The sequence below is a fragment of the Symphalangus syndactylus genome, chromosome 18 (genome assembly GCF_028878055.3).
Source record: "Symphalangus syndactylus isolate Jambi chromosome 18, NHGRI_mSymSyn1-v2.1_pri, whole genome shotgun sequence".
Classification (NCBI taxonomy): domain Eukaryota; kingdom Metazoa; phylum Chordata; class Mammalia; order Primates; family Hylobatidae; genus Symphalangus; species Symphalangus syndactylus.
The window spans coordinates 64,234,595-64,251,229 of NC_072440.2; the positions used below are offsets into that span (position 1 = coordinate 64,234,595).

General features: G+C 55.4%; 1 protein-coding gene and 1 pseudogene across 5 annotated transcripts in view; both read left to right on the forward strand.

The window, feature by feature from the left end:
• Positions 1–16,635, forward strand: part of BCR (BCR activator of RhoGEF and GTPase) — a 139,990-nt gene that overhangs the window by 83,354 nt on the left and 40,001 nt on the right. For 4 of the 5 annotated variants that reach the window (XM_055251708.2, XM_055251709.2, XM_055251710.2 and 1 more), the window contains exons 5-8: positions 5,863–5,970; positions 8,991–9,051; positions 10,543–10,595; positions 11,094–11,234. In XM_055251708.2, coding sequence (XP_055107683.1) covers positions 5,863–5,970; positions 8,991–9,051; positions 10,543–10,595; positions 11,094–11,234 — 363 coding nt within the window. The remainder of the gene's footprint in view (positions 1–5,862; positions 5,971–8,990; positions 9,052–10,542; positions 10,596–11,093; positions 11,235–16,635) is intronic. The other variant, XM_063623434.1, reaches the window with a different exon arrangement.
• Positions 272–2,443, forward strand: LOC129467310 (F-box/WD repeat-containing protein 4-like; annotated as a pseudogene).

The following is a 16,635-nucleotide window of genomic DNA, read 5'->3' on the forward strand; positions in this document are numbered from 1 at the left end:
TTTGAAGCCTTCCACCGTTTCTCCGTGTGTGTGTCAGCAGTTTTAAACCTAGTGGAGAGTGGTGGCTCGGGCTGGGCTCCGCGTCGGGCCGGCCCTGCGGCCGCTCTTGGGCAGCCAGGGCCGCTGGGTGGGGGACCCCCGGGAACGGTCGGCCCGGGTGAGGGCGGGGGCAGAGAGGCGAGGAAGCTGCAGGAAGGGAGGGTGGCGAGGCGGAAGGAAGGAAGGAGGGAAGTTGGAAAGGAAGGAAGGGGAAGAGGAAGGGAAAAGCGAGCGAGCGAGAGGGGCAAGGCGGAAGAGGAAGCAGGGCGGAAGGGAAGCCCTGGCCACAGACGGCGAAGGAGGTAGCGGGGCCGGGGGCTGAGGCGGAGCAAGGGCGTGCCCAAGAGAGGAAGCAGAGGGAGGCGGAAGCGTGGAGGAAGGAGCGAGAGGCATCATCAAAGGAGATGAGGGGAGCGCAGGGGCCGGGAAGGAGGCACAAGGAAGAGAGTATGGGAAGAAGGAGGAATGGAGGGTCAGGGCTAGGCGGCGGAAGGGCGCCAGGCCGGGAAGAGCACAAGGACAAGGGGGTCAGGCTTGGGCCTACATCCCAGGGACAGGGGCGGCCATGGCGGCGGTAGCCAGGGAGGAGGAGGAGGAGGAGGCGGCTCGGGAGTCGGCCGCCCGCCCGTCTGCGGGGCCAGCGCTCTGACGCCTGCCGGAAGTGCTGCTGCTGCTCATCTGCTCCTATCTCGACATGCTGGCCCTCGGCCGCCTGGCTCAGGTGTGCCGCTGGCTGCGGCGCTTCACCAACTGCCACCTGCTCTGGCGCCACATAGCCCGGGCCTCGGTCAACTCCGGCTTCACGCGGCTGGGCACCGACCTGATGACCAGCGTCCCAGTGAAGGTGTCTCAGAACTGGATACTGGGGCGCTGCCCAGAGGGGATTCTGCTAAGTGGAGATGCAGTCAGATGCCCTGGACGCAGCTAGAGGATGATGCTCTGTACATATCCCAGGCTAATTTCATCCTGGCCTGCCAGTTCCGTCCAGATGGTGCCAGCTTGAACCGTCAGCCTTTGGGAGTCTGCTGGGCATAATGAGGACGTTTGCCACTTTGTGCTGGCCAACTCGCATATTGTCAGTGCAGGAGGAGATGGGAAGATTGGCTTTGGTAAGATTCACAGCACCTTCGCTGTCAAGTACTCGGCTCATGAACAGGAGGTGAACTGTGTGGATTGCAAAGGGGGCATCATACCATTGTGAGTGGCTCCAGAGACAGGACGGCCAAGGTGTGGCCTTTGGCCTCAGGCCAGCTGGGGTAGTGTTTATACACCATCAAGACTGAAGACGGAATCTGGTCCATTGCTGTCAGGCCATTACTCAGCTCTTTTGTGACAGGGACGGCTTGTTGCGGGCACTTCTTACCCCTGAAAATCTGGGACCTCAACAGTGGGCAGCTGATGATACACTTGGGCAGTGACTTTCCCCCAGGGGCTGGGGTGCTGGATGTCATGTATGAGTCCCCTTTCACACTGCTGTCCTGACACCTACATTCGCTACTGGGACCGCTGCACCAGTGTCTGGAAATGTGTCATGGAGTGGGAGGAGCCCCACAACAGCACCCTGTACTGCCTGCAGACAGATGGCAACCACTTGCTGGCCACAGGTTCCTCCTACAGTGTAGTACGGCTGTGGGACCGGTGCCAAAGGGCCTGCCTCCATGCCTTCCTACTGACGTCGACCCCCCTCGGCAGCTCTGTGTACTGCCTGCATCTCACCACCAAGCATCTCTATGCCGCTCTGTCTTACAACCTCCACATCCTGGATATTCAAAACCCGTGACTGTCAGAGCGACCCCTGCCTGTGGGCCAAGGAGACCAGTGAGTCAGGGACCTCTCTTGCATGGAGGGTGCAGTGATAGTTCCTCCCCACTGCCCCACTGTGCTCCTGGGCCTGTGACCCCAGTGCTCAGGCACCTTGCACTAGAGGCTTCTGACTCCTGGGGCTTTGAGGCTTACCAGAGATGCAGTCCCTCCCAGGAACCTGCTGGAGAGGCAGGACCTGCTGCTTTAGAGGAGTGCAGCTGAACCCGGGCCTTGCGACTCTGGCCAGAGCAAGGATCTGGCCTGGAGAGGCCCATCCTATACCCCTTATTAGAGCCATGATAGCCTACAGAGTGAGGTGAGGTTCTCCCACCTTCCCAGGTGGTTTCTTTCTGCCGCTTCCTGGAAAGAAAGGTGAGGCTGCCAATAGCCCGCTGGCACCAGCCAGACCTCACCCTCGACCAACCTCTCGGGGCTGGAGGTTCATTCCTGGGGCACTGTGGCCTGGTTTTGCTTTGAAACCAAGAGAGGGCAAAGGGAACCTAGCAGTTCTGAGTGAGTTCTAGCCAGCTCTACCTCAGGCTGGCTGTTGAGAGATTTTACAATTTTCATTTTTGTAAAAATAAGGCTTGATTGTTCACAGGAAAAAACAAAAACAAAAAAACCTAGTGGACATGACTTGGCCTGCCGCCCTCCTGAGAAATGGAGAATCGTGTTGTTGGGGGGGAAAAAAAAACACACATCCAGAGCTCTTCCCCAGATAATATTCCGAAATCACTCAGAGACTTTTTTAAAACTTTAATATCTGAGGAACACTGGAATTTAACTTTGGAAAGTTTCCGCTGGCTGCCCTGGCGGCCTTGAGCTACCTTCATGCGTCAGATGATGCAGCCGGAAGACTCGGAGGAGAGGCTGGGGTTGCAGTGGGAAGTTGTTCCCCATAACCACGAGCTGAGTACTCACGTGTGTTCAACCTGGGCTGGGTGCTGGGGACTCCCCAAGGACAGATAGGCCCGGTGCCTGCCCTTGTCCCTATGACCAGCTCAGTAGGATTGGCCCAGCATCGCTCTGTCAGGCTTCCTGGTTGGACAAGTCTTAGGACCAAAGGAGCTTGCAGTGCCCTGCCCAGCTCCGGTGCCTCTTCCAAGCCCAGGAACTCGTGATCCACGTCCAGTGGTTCAGAAAGCCAGACTCAGATGTGGCTTCTGCCACCTCCTCCTGTGGGGCTGCACGGGCTGACTTCCCTGCTGGGGGTTGTGGTTCTGGCTGAAGTTTTATCAACTCAGAATTTTTATTTTTCTAATTATTTCAAATTTACAGGAGAGCTGTAAGAATGGGGCAAAGAGCTGTAGTATAGCCTTCACCCAGATACACTGATGGTAACTTTTTGCCACATTTGCTTTATCTCTTTCTGTGCACACACAACGCACATGGACACATACACACACAAACACAAGATGTTTTCCCCCCTGAATACTTCATTTGCTAAGAACAAGGACATTCTCTCCTGTAACCCACAGTACAATTTGTTAAATTCAGGAAATTTCACATTCATGAGATACTATTATTTAATATGTAGTTCATATAAATTTCCCCCAAGTTAACACTTGCATTCTTCACAGCTGTTTTCATTCTCTGATTCAGGACCCGGTTTAAGATGTGCTTGGTTGCCACATCTCTCTAGTCTCCTTCAATCTGTACCAGTTCCTTAGATTTTGCTTGTCTTCTATGACCTTGACTTTTTTTTTTTTCTTAAGATAGAGTCTCCCTCTGTCACCGAAGCTGGAGTACAGTGGCACAGTCTTGTCTCACTGCAATCTCCGCCTCCTGGGTTCAGGCGATTCTCCTGCCTCAGCCTCCCTGAGTAGCTGGGACTACAGGTGTGTGCCACCATGCCCAGCTAATTTTTTGTGTGTTTTTAGTAGAGAGACGGTTTCACCATGTTGGCCAGGCTGGTCTCGAACTCCTGACCTCAGGTGATCTGCCCACCTCGGCCTCCAAAAGTACTGGGATTACAGGCATGAGCCACCACACCCTGCCTTTTTTTTTTTTTCCTTTTGGAGATGGAGTCTTGCTCTATCACCCAGGCTGGAGTGCAGTGGCGTGATCTTAGCTCCGTGCAACCTCTGCCTCCCAGGTTCAAGCGATTCTCCTGTCTCAGCCTCCCAAGTGGCTGGGATTATAGGCATGTGCCATCACACCCGTCTAATTTTTGTATTTTCAGTAGAAACTGGGTATTGCCATGTTGGCCAGGTTGGTCTTGAACTCCTGACCTCAGGTGATCTGCCTGCCTCGGCCTCCCAAACTGCTAGGATTACAGGCGTGAACTGCCGCGCCCAGACAACCTTGATATTTTTTGAAGGTCACAGGCCCACTCGGGTTTGCCAGTTTCCTCAGGAACAGCTTCACATTCTGCGTAACAGCACCACAGCAACGAGGCCTTGTGCTTCTCAGTGCATCAGATCTGGAGGCACGTTTTTGATTAGTGAAAAATATGGAAAGGAATTGCTTAGAACTTCTCACAAGCCACCTGGAAGATGTGAGCTCCTGGAGCAGGAGGGAGGAGAAGTCTTGAAAGGAGTCCTCCTCCCAAGACCCCCGGAGCCCTGCTGAGCTGTCACCTCTTCTGAGAGGCTGTCCTGGTCCTGACCACATTCTCAAAAGCAGCCTCATCGCTCTCAGTCCCTGTCCCGCTTGTAACCATCTGCCATTACTTTGCTTGTGTGTGTTCATGCATGTGTTTATCAGGCGCTCTCCTGTGAGAACACCAGCTTCAGAGGGCAGCGTCGTGTCTGAATTGTTTACCACTGTGGTGACAAGGCCTAAAGCAGGCCCTTGGCTGCTTTGTGCCAAGGCTGGGAGGCACTCAGTGACTTGCAAAGGAGGGAGGAGGGAAAGAAAGAAGAGCTCTGGGCCTCATCACTGCACGGATGAGGAAGAACCTAGAATTGGAGGATGCAGGGACTCCTCCGGGTGGTCAGCATGGCAGGGGCCTGTCAGGTGTCTTCCGGCTGCTACCCTTTCCTCGTACACTCTAAGCCCCTTCTTGCAGCCCCTGTAGGGAGCAGGGCCAGAAGATCAGACAGTGCCAAGGGTGCCTGGTTTATCCAGCATCTGAGATTGTCATCTGTAGAAACATAAAATTCAATACAAATGCAAATGCACATGGAGATAAAATTTAGGTTTGACACAAAACAAACGCCAGAAGCTGTGAATGCCTTGGGCTTCCAGCTTGCAGTCAGCTACAGTGGGAGTCTCCAGCCCTGACCAGTGCATCTCCTGGGTCTGCCCTTACACTCCCCAGGCCTAGGTTTGCTGGTTTTTCCCTCGCTGCCCGTAAAGGTGTTGTGGGGCCCAGAGATGGCGGTGTCTGCTGCACTCACACAAGTTGTTGCTGAATCGAGTGTGTGTGTGAGCTGGAGGTGCAGTGAGGAGATCTGTTATTGCCATTGGTTTAATAAAGAACAAACAGAACGCCTCTCGCCTTACAGCCAGTCTCCCCCCCCCAGGTGTGTAGCATGACACCTGAGCACCCTCACCAGGCCCAGGATGGGCTTTTGTCTGTGCAGCGTGAGGCTCTCTTCTGCAAAGACGGCAGGACTTGGCGTTTCTTATGTGTCTGAAGGGACTGGACATGCGTGGAACACCATGGGTGGGAAGGGGTGACCTCTGTGTCCAGGGTACACTCCTGCAGCCAGAATGGGAAAGTGCTGCACGCAGACACTTGTCCAGATTCACTGACGACCTCGAACTTCAGCTGCCTCTCATGGCACCATTTCAGCGAGTGGGGTGGGAGGAATAAGTAGCTCTGGAAGGGAACTGTTACCTGCCTGGTGCAGTGAGTCACTTCTTAGCATGTCATTTTGGGAGCGGGAAGTGTGCTGGGTGCGTGGGGAGGGGAGCAGGTGGGAGGGAGCAGCACGGAAGCACCGAGGCCTCTGCAGCCTGTGTGCCGTCTGCTGTCCCTGGAGTTTCTGCAGAGCTGTGCATGGGAGCCTGCTCTTCAGAAAGATGGGGGAGCAGCAGCACCTGTCCCACTCTCTCTTCCTTCCTCCCCCTCAGGCCAGCCAGCTGGGTGTGTACCGGGCCTTTGTGGACAACTATGGAGTTGCCATGGAAATGGCTGAGAAGTGCTGTCAGGCCAATGCTCAGTTTGCAGAAATCTCCGAGGTAATGCCTTGGTGCCGTTCAGACAGGTGCACCGCTGACTCCCACCTGTACCCTCCACCTCCCGAGGAGAACAGGGTGCACCAGATCAAGATCTGGTCGTGAACCCCAGCTGTTTCCAGATTCTGTTGGGTTTGTTGCATCAGCCCTGTGCTGGGGATGCTGTTGTGCCCAGACAGAAGGAGCAGCCCACAGGGCGTCCTGCCTCCCCAGGGGCGAGGGCCTGATTCTGGGGGTTGCCGAGTTCCAGGGACACTCTTTGCACTGTCTGTCTGCAGTGAGGGGTGTCTGTAGTTCTGCCTGTTAACAGCTCTCACCACAAGAGTCCTGAGGCTGACTTTGTACCTGGCACTGGAGGCGAGGCCGGAGTTGGCCCACTCTTCCTTTTCTAGCCTGCCAGAGACCTTGAGAGCATTGAGGAAGCATTGAGGGGCTAGTGCTGTGGGGTGAGGGCTCATGGCACCTGTGCTCTGTAGACCCATGTGGGGAGCAAAGCGACGGGTTGGAGCTGCACTAACCCAGGCCCCGGATCTGAGAGGCTGCTGACTCCCTCCTGCATTTAGCCCCAGGAAGCTGAAACCTCAAACCATGCAGTGTTAGCACCCAGGGCCTCGAAAGAGTCATTCAGAAACAGAGACCACGAATGGGCCTTTCAGGAGGCTGGTGGCCCAGCTGGAACCAGAACCCAGCCACACCCCTGGGTCTGCACTCCAGACTGGGGTTCTTCCTGCCCTTCCCCAGCCTGTGTCTGCCTGGTGGTCACTCTGCAACATTTTCCTCTTTGGGGGCGCTTGCCTCTGCATGAGCGCCCCATCTCGCTGTAGCTTTGCCTTCTGACTTGGCTTTCCCCTACCCTGCAAGGGTTCTGAGCAGAAAGCCCTCCATGTGAGAACCGCAGGGTTAGAAAGAGACATGGGCACTAGAAATAGGGAGTGAATGCTGTCACCCTTGCTGGGACACACCCTCAGCTGTCACCTCTGGGCTTTGTTCCTGAGGCTTTGTGCTGTCTTATTGTTTATCACAGGATGGAGCATCACGGGCTTCGCTCTGATGTCTCCAGTGGTGATAGTACCTGCCGCTGTGTTCCTCCAGAGTCCATGGGGCACCCCGCTCCACCAGGTGCTGCTGGTAACAGGCTTTGCATGCATCCAGGGCTCCAGCTCCCTTCCCACTGCCAGACTCCCTCTGGAACATTCAATCTGTTCTCTTTTCCTTTTTCATTAAATGAGCAACCCTCCTCCCCAGCAGCTGGAATGGTGGCACCGAATTTCAAGTAACCTTGAGAAATCAGGGACCTGATCTTTTAAGAGCAGGTTACAGTTAAGTGGGCAAGTTCAAGTCCACCCAGACAGGCTTCTGCAGAGGAGGGAGGAAACACCATGGGACGCCACCTGGAGATCACGTGGTCCCACCAACCATGCACCAGTGGATTCTGAGCCATGGTTGAGATGCAGGGAGTGGAATGGGGCTCAGGGCCAGCTGCAAACCGACCCACTGTGAAAGTTTGTGGCACCTGCACCATCAGGGCGACATGCCCTTTGGTTCTCTGTGTTCCAAAAAAGACCCAGAGGAATTGGAGCCACCCAAAGAAAGCAGAGTCAAACTCAAGGAAGAGAAAGCAGCAAGCCCTGCGGAGGTGTAGGGGGGTCAGTGCTCGGGCATGGGCGTTCGAGGATCACTCTCAAGTAAGGAAGGAGTGGAGTAGTGTCCATCTTCTCTTGGGACAGTCCTGAGAGATGGGCAGCATCCAGTTAGATCTGGTTCCATGGAACGCCAGCTCTCCAGACAGTAGGTAATAGGAATTACATGAAAAGGGCTTTGGGAGTCAGGCCAGTTTGGGAAATGCAGGGTTAAACCAAACTCATAAGTTTTCTTGAGGCACGTGTTCCTGGAGCTCCTAGGTGACTCCCAAGCATCGCACTGTCCACGGACACGTGGGCTGCCTCCCAGGCTCTTGTGAGCCCAGCACCTGGTTTTTGCAGTCTTTTGTTTGGCTCTCCCACCCCGTCACACCCTTTGGGAACTGCTGAGTCAGATGTACAGAAGAACAATCACTGCGAGGGCTGTTAAACTCTCAGGAAAGGTACCAAAGTGCATGGCAGCGTTTGGCTCCAGTGAGCTGGAAAACACTTTCTTTTGGTCTTGAGATGTTTCCTGCAGCACAAGAGTTTGGCAGAGCAACCTCAGAACCTCTTCCATCTCTGCTGTTTATGCTTTTGTTCAGAAGCTTAGTACCAGGAATTAATCTCAGCTCCTTCCCAGAGGATTTTAGGCACACAGGGATCTTTTATTCTGCACTTCTCCAGTGATGCTTTCAACGCAGTTGTATCAAAACAGCCTAGGCTATTCACTTACAAGCCCTGCTTTTGCCCTGGGAATCTTAGCACCTCATTTTTTAGTAAGTACACTTGCAAATCCAGAGAGGGCAGGTGGAGGTATAATCCAGTGTCAGTCTGCAGTGGTGGGCCTGCCTTGGCCGTCTCCAAAGATGGGTGCTCTTCTGAACTGCCAGCCCCCTGCATACTGTCTAATTGCCCCAAGAAAACAGTGACGTGTGTTTAGGAGCGTGCTCCTGTTGGCCTCCATTTACAGGATCCTCTGTGTCAGAGGATCTCAGCCAGGCGTGATTTTGTTCACAAGGGACACTTAGCAATGCCTGGAGACATTTTGGTTGTCACAGCAGCAGGAAGGCAGGTGTGTTCCTGTACCTATAGGTAGAGGCCAGGGCAGCTGCTCAGCACCCTACGGTGCCCAGGACAGCTGCTCAGAGAATTTGTAGCCCAAAATGTCAACAGTGACCTGGCTGAGAAGCCCTGTCCCAGGTGGACCGCAGCATCCAGGGCATCCTGCATGCTCAGCTTGCTCGTGGGTCCCTGCACACCCTGTGATTTCATTATCAGCTCAGAATGCACCTGGGGTTTGTTGCAGTGAGGGAAAGCTGAAATTGTCGCCAAAGGGGGAACTTTCTGCATCATCAAAGCTGCTTCTGTCATCTGTGTGAACATGCGCTTTTCTCTCTGCAGAACCTGAGAGCCAGAAGCAACAAAGATGCCAAGGATCCAACGACCAAGAACTCTCTGGAAAGTGAGTTTTGCATGCTGAGCTCTCTGTGTGCCCTCGTCGGGGGGCTGCTGCTGGCAGAGGGGGCGTTGTGGAAAAGCAGACACAGTGCCCACTTGGGTCACCCCTTGGCACCTTCCCTGTTCTGCTCTTCAAATAGAGTGGGGAGGAGGAAAGAACAGCTCAGGGAGGGCAGGGAAGGATACCATCAGGACCAGTTTGCCACCAACAGCAGCAACAAGGTGCTGCTTAAATTGACTTAAATGTCATCGTGTTGACCCCAGTGGCCTTATAAGGAGGATTTTTTTTTTTTTTTTGAGGTGGAGTTTTGGCTCACTGCAACCTCCACCTCCCGGGTTCAAGTGATCCTCCTGCCTCAGCCTCCCAAGTAGCGGGGATTACAGGCAGACACCACCACAGCCAGCTAATTTTTGTATTTTTAATAGAGACTGGGTTTCCCCCATATTGTTCAGGCTGGTCTTGAACTCCTGACCTCAAGTGCCTTGGCTTCCCAAAGTGCTGGGATTACAGGCGTGAGCTGCCGCACCCGGCTGTAACAAGGATTTTATTTTCTGTTTTTGCCGATGACAAGTTTGGTCATAAAGTAATCTGTGCAGAGCACAGGCTTTGAGTGGCTGGGCAGGAATTGAGTCCAGAGTTGCTGGGAAAGTGGTATCAGGAATTATCAGTCATTTCTTACTTTCAGTTGTTAGGGTGTTATGAATAGTTACACTTGCAAAGAACAGCAGCCCCCAGAGCTTTGTGCTCTGAACCTCAGTTTCCCCATCTGCAAAATGAAAATAGCGATGTGTGCCTTAGGCTGGTCGTGGGAGTCTTGTGAAGAGCATACTTGGCATGTCTCAGAACACACCTAAGCGTCCGTGCCTGGGATGGGCCACGCTCACTGTCATCATGGAGAAGCACGGGTGGCTGAGGCTGGCCAGGGCTCCCACCGTGCCAGGGAGTTGCTCCCACTGCAGTGGGGCTCACGTTCCTCTGGAGTCCGGGTGTCCTTGGGCAGGTCGCCAGAGAACCTGTCAAACCAAGAGTTGTGTTGGCATCTGAGTAGGTTTCTGCCTGTCTCAGAGTCAGGCGTCTGAAATGTCCCGGGATCGATGGTAAGAGCAGCTAAGAGTCTGCTCAGCTTACCCTCTGGGCTGGGGAGCAGGTCTCCCTCCAGAATTGGGGCCCTCCCCAGCCCATCCTTGCCAGGGTGGGTTCCCTGACCTCAGGCTAGAGGAGCAGCAGTGCTGAGGCTTTTTAGCTGTTGTCACCGAGCCAGCCGTGCAGGCTCGAGTCTGACAGCCGCTCTGGACTCTGCATGCAGTGAATGTCCTGGACTTAAAAGTGCTCCTGTTGGGTGCTTTAGCCTTGCCCTTGTCACTGCGCAGAGGGGAGATGGGGCCTGTGGAGGCTGGGGCAGCCCCCCCCCACTCACCCTTGCACCGAGGGTGGTCAGGCAGCTGGTGTGCTTCTCCATGTGCGGCCTCTCTCACCACCCGTCTCTCTCCACAGCTCTGCTCTACAAGCCTGTGGACCGTGTGACGAGGAGCACGCTGGTCCTCCATGTGAGTCACAGCGCCCCTCCGGACCAGGACCAAAACTGCCCCCTCGGGCACACACAACAACAATGTTCTGAGACCTTTTTTTAGTTGTCATAGCTGCAGCCAAGGGGGTGCTACTGGCATCTAATGGGTAGAGGCCTGGGATGGTGTTGGACATTCTGTAGTGAGAGGACAGCTCTCTCTTGTCCCTCAACAAAGAATTACTCCACGCAAAATGTCCGCAGTGTTGAGGTTGAGAAACCCTGCCCTAGATCCTTACAGAGGAGCCCCTCCTGGCCATGTGCATGCAGCGTGGGTTTGCTGGATCACATGTAGGACGTGCTTCCAGGATGGTGCTCACACAAGCTCTGTCCGCAAAGCTGGGGCCCAAGTGAGAGAGGCAGTGATGACACTGAGGGAGCCAGCGCTCCGCTCCATCCGCACTTTGTGTCTGCACTTTGCACACAGTGGCAGGTGCCAGTGCTCATCTGTGTCTAACTCAAGTCTTTCTTCCTGGGGCAGGACTTGCTAAAGCACACTCCTGCCAGCCACCCCGACCACCCCTTGCTGCAGGACGCCCTCCGCATCTCACAGAACTTCCTGTCCAGCATCAACGAGGAGATCACACCCCGACGGCAGTCTATGACGGTGAAGAAGGGAGAGGTGAGTGTGGCAGGGGATGGCTTGGATCCACCCAGCCTGCTGAGCTGGGGGCATGCAGGGCACCCTCGATCTGAGGTCTAGAGCCCCTCCTGGTCCTCAGCAGACCTTGCCTTCTGGGATTGGTGAGTTTGGCCGCACACTCAGTCCTGTGTGGAAGGTGTCTGGGTGCAGTCGTAGGGGTGACCCTGCATGCACCATGCCCTCCAGGCGGCAGCCATCACCATGCCTCACTCAGCCACCTCTTTCCTTTTCTGTCATTGTGGTTTATGTCCAGGGACCCATTTTTTTATCCCCCACACTCTTGCCAGCTCAGGCTCTACAGCCAAGGAGACTTGTGCAAAGGAGGTGAGTAGGAGGATGGCATTTTGTCTGCCTGGAATCCTCCTACTTCCTCCTGAGTGCTTTCATTAAAAAACAGTTAACATCGGGTTTAAGGATTAGAAAGTGGGGTTTGTGGTTTGTGTCTGTGACGTGAGACTGGATGAAGCACTTCACGTCTTCCTCCGGGAAGACTCTCCTTCCCCTTCCCCCCGTCACTGACGTACTCTGTGCACGTCATCAATGAGCAGGCATGGCCTGTGCCCGTGTTGCTCTGAGCCTTCCTAGGTGGGGCCTGGCACATAGTGAGGCAGATGCATTCCCAGGCAGGTAGCAGCTACTGAGAACGGCCGAGGCATGCAAACTGGGGAGCCGGTGTCCAGGGGAACAGCTGTTGTCAGAAGCAGCACTGAGGCGAGGGGAGCTGACCCACGGCCTCAGGGGTCTCATGCAAGGACAGAAGCTGTCTGGCCCAGGCAGGACACAGGCTGGGTGTGAACCTGACTGTAGTTGCCTCAGAACCACCTCATGGCTGGGTGCAGTGGCTCACGCCTGTAATCCTAGCACTTTGGGAGGCGTAGGCGGGTGGATCATGAGGTCAAGAATTCGAGACCAGCCTTGCCAACATGGTGAAACCCCGTCTCTACTAAAAATACAAAAATTAACTGGGCATGGTGGCGGGCGCCTGTAATCCCAGCTACTCGGGAGGCTGAGGCAGGTGAATTGCTTGAACCCAGGAGGCGGAGTTTGCAGTGAGCCGAGATCTCACCACTGCACTTCAGCCGGGTGACAGAGTGAAACTCCATCTCAAAAAAAAAAAAAACAGAGAGAACCACCTCCTTCTCTTTCTTCTGGTTCATGGGCCAGGTGGTCGGCCCTGTACCAAGGTCACAGGCTCTGTCCTCAGGGCCCCCAGGGTGGACCTGCCCAGCACATGGGACTTGCTTTCCTCCTTCTGCCCTGGGCCACCAGGCAGGCAGCTGTCAGCCCCGTCTGCCGCACACCACTTTGGGAATGGTACCCTGAGTGCCCAGAGTCTAATCCGAGTTGACCTTGAGTGAGGGACTTGGTCAAGTTTCTCCTGGTGGCCCTGGCCCCGGAAGGGCATGGAGGAGGAGGGAGCTGTCCCGTCCGTTCCACTCTCCGGCTTATCCAAGCCCCGAAGCTGGGCAGACTCAGGATCCCATGCCAGCATCATGAGGACTGACCCACTGGGTGGCCTAGAGCTTCTCCCAACTGGGCCCATTCCTTGTCTTTGCAGCAGGCTGGGAACATGGCCCCACCTCATTGGGCCCTTGGGCTCTCAAATGGGCATGATTTAGTGGCAGTCCTGGCCATCGTGTTGGCTCCTTGGCAGTCTCTGAACTCATTGAAGGCGGAAGTGGGTCCCTGGCACCTTCCAGGGGAGGTGTTGAGCAGTGCAAGTGCTCCCCAGCTGCTCAGGGGAGGCGTTGAGCAGTGCAAGTGTTCCCCAGCTGATCAGGGGAGGTGTTGAGCAGTGCAAGTGCTCCCCAGCTGATCAGGGGAGGCGTTGAGCAGTGCAAGTGTTCCCCAGCTGATCAGGGGAGGCGTTGAGCAGCGCAAGTGCTCCCCAGCTGATCAGGGGAGGCGTTGAGCAGTGCAAGTGTTCCCCAGCTGATCAGGGGAGGCGTTGAGCAGTACAAGTGTTCCCCAGCTGATCAGGGGAGGCGTTGAGCAGCGCAAGTGTTCCCCAGCTGATCAGGGAGGCGTTGAGCAGTGCAAGTGTTCCCCAGCTGATCAGGGGAGGCGTTGAGCAGTGCAAGTGTTCCCCAGCTGATCAGGGGAGGCGTTGAGCAGTGCAAGTGTTCCCCAGCTGATCAGGGGAGGCGTTGAGCAGTGCAAGTGTTCCCCAGCTGATCAGGGAGGCGTTGAGCAGTGCAAGTGTTCCCCAGCTGCTCATTCCGTGGCTGTGACCTGGGAGTGATGGGGAATCAGATCTTGCTTCTTGAAGCAACAACCGGGCCCTGCCCTTGGTTCTGTTCCCTGGCTCAGGGCCACAGAAGGAGAGCAAACCTGTGACAAACCTGTGGGCAGTCCACACAGATCTAAGTGGATGTTGGATTTGCTTCTCCTAAGCCTCCATGTGCTGGGTGGGTTCCTGCCAGGCTTGCCCTACCATCCTGAGACGCCTGCTCTTTCTCTTCTACCGACTGTTCTTTTATAAGTGCTCTGACCTCCTGGGAAGTGAGTGTGGGCGTCCTTTTTTCCATGGCTTCTCCTGCGCCGAGTCTGCTCCCTGCAAATCCAGCTACCATTTAGCATCCCTAGAGAGAAGGAAGGGCCTTCTCAGTGCTCGGATCATTGGAATCCACTGCTTTGGGGAATTGAGGAAAACACGATGTTGCCTAGAAGTTTGCACCCAGGCCCTCGTTCCTGCATCCGTCCCCATGGGGGCCGACTTCCATGCTTACCCATGGCCACGTCTCGAGGCCACCAAGGAGGAAGTGTAATTTAAGAAGGGCTGGGTGCGACTGGGTGCGGTGGCTCACACCTGTAATCCTAGTACTTTGGGAGGCCGAGGCGGGCGGATCACCAGGTCAGGAGTTCGACACCATCCTGGCTAACACGGTAAAACCCCATCTCTACTAAAAATACAAAAAAATTAGCTGGGGGTGGTGGTGGGCACCTGTAGTCCCAGCTGCTCAGGAGGCTGAGGCAGGAGAATCTTGTGAACCTGGGAGGCAGAGGTTGCAGTGAGCTGAGATCGTGCCACCGCACTCCAGCCTGGGTAACAGAGCGAGATTCTGTCTCAAAAAAAAAAAGGGCTGGGCACTTCACAAAGGCAGGGGCCTGGATCTGCATCCTCCCCAGCACCTCGCCCTGGTGGAGGGACATTTGCTTATTGAGGAGGGGTCACCTGGGTGCCTTAACTGCAAAGCAAGTTGGAGGACTAATGACTAGAAAAGTCACCGTGAGTCTGACCAGCACCCCTTCACTCAGAGCTTTCTATCTGAGGCACGTTAAGGGAGATGGTTTGATGGTGGCTAAGGCAGGATGATAGACAGATGCCTGTGCTTTGCCCCTGCCCCTGCTATTCCTGGGGCGGATGCTGCTAATCAGGTGGGCACTCCAAGCCTGGACATCCACCTCAGTATCCCCTGGCACTGCCCAACGGGTTTGCAGTCCTTGATGCAGAAAGAAAGATGCCAGATGGGCGAAGCCCTGCCAGGGTCCGCTCTCCCTCACTGCTACCAGTGTACTGATTTGGGGACACGCTTTTGCTTCCCTGGGTGTCCGTGCTCTCTGAGGGCAATGTTGCAGGGTCCGTGGCCCCTCCACGGGGTGTTGAGACTGAAAAGGTTTCACAGCCTGCGAGGGACTTTATGAAAGTGAGGGGTGATGTTCGGCCTGCATGCCGCCATCTGTGTCGGAGGTGATGGGCGAGCTCCCCTGACGACACTAGTCAGGAAAGGGGCAGAAGCTCCAGGCTACTTCCTCTTAGAATTTGCAGCCAGGGGCAGGGCCTGAGCATTTCTTTTCTGCCCATCTCTTAGTTTGGTACATGACATGGAGTGTCAAGTGCCCAAAGAGAGAAAGGAACTGTGCCTCTGCGTTCTCCTGACGATTCTGTGGGGTCAGAGGTGATCTCCCTTTTACAGATGAGGAAACTGCGACTCAGAAAGGTTGAGTGTCTTGCCCACAGTCACACAGCCACTAAGTAGCTAAGCCAGGATGCAAGTGAGGCCACGGGCCCCTGGCCACCTGTGTGCCTCTTGGGTGTGTTACTCTTTGGTTCCCTTCCTCCTCTGTGAGCTGATAAGACGTTTCCACCCCTCCTCTTTGTTTTTTTTTGAGACAGAGTCTCGCTCTGTCGCCCAGGCTGGAGTGCAGTGTCACGATCTCGGCTCACTGCAAGCTCCGCCTCCCAGGTTCACGCCATTCTCCTGCCTCAGCCTCCCGAGTAGCCGGGACTACAGGCGCCCACCACCACGCCCGGCTAATTTTTCTGTATTTTTAGTAGAGACGGGATTTCACCGTGTTAGCCAGGATGGTCTCGATCTCCTGACCACGTGATCCGCCCGCCTCGGCCTCCCAAAGTGCTGGGATTACAGGCTTGAGCCACCACGCCCGGCCCCCTCCTCTTGTTCCTAGGGAAGAGGAGGAGATGTGCCTTTCAGCTCCGCACACTACCCCATCCCCTGCTGCTGCTGGGAGTGTGTCAAGGGGTTGGGGCTGTTTCTGGCTTCCCTGGCATTTGATGTCGAGAAGAAAGCTGCTTCCGTTGGCCTGAGTGTTTCAAGGTTCTCCTGCAGTCACTACTGGGCCTCTTCGGAGGTGGCCCATTGCTACCTGCTGAGCCTGGGCAAGTCTGGCATCAAGGAGAGGTCCAGGTGTGAGCCCTGTGCAGGGTCAGCCACCCCAGCCCGAGACCCCCACTGTGACTCCTATAATCTCATCGCCCTTTTCAGCTACGTCCCACGGCTCCAGGGCTGTGCTCTTTGGGGAACAGTGACTTTGGGCTGCATTCCAGGTGGCTTCCTGATGCTGAATGGTGGCCGGCAGGTGCTCCGGCTTCCCGGCATCCTGGCCCAAGCACACCTGGGGGCCATGAGCCACAGGTGCTGCCCAAGAGAATGCCCTCCTTAGCCTCCCCAAAATAACAGGATCAAAGGATCCCGCAGGCAGTTTCTTTCCAGGCCTGGGTTCTGAGGGCTGGTGGGTGGCGCTCATTTGTTTAGCTGAATTAACTTCACAGTTAGATAACCGATCCCCACTGCTGGGTGACTTCCCACGTGGTTGCCTGTTTGTCTACTCGGAGCCTTGGCACCATGTGCTGCTCAGCACCCCCTCGGCCTGGGCTCGGAAATATAGCGGACGATCCAGTTTGGATGTTCTGTTTCCCAAGAGCCAGCCAGGCATTGACCTCCAATACACCCATTCTCTGCCTGGGATCGCAGAGGCCCCTCTTGTAGGAAGAACACAGGCAGCAGTCCAAACGGGAACTGCAGGAAGGCCCTGGAGGAGGGAAGTACCACCAGTGCAGGCTTGAGGCTGAGAGATGGTGAGGCTCGGGCAGAGGAGAACCAAGGTCTTTCAGTTGATGATTAAAGAGTTGGAGAAC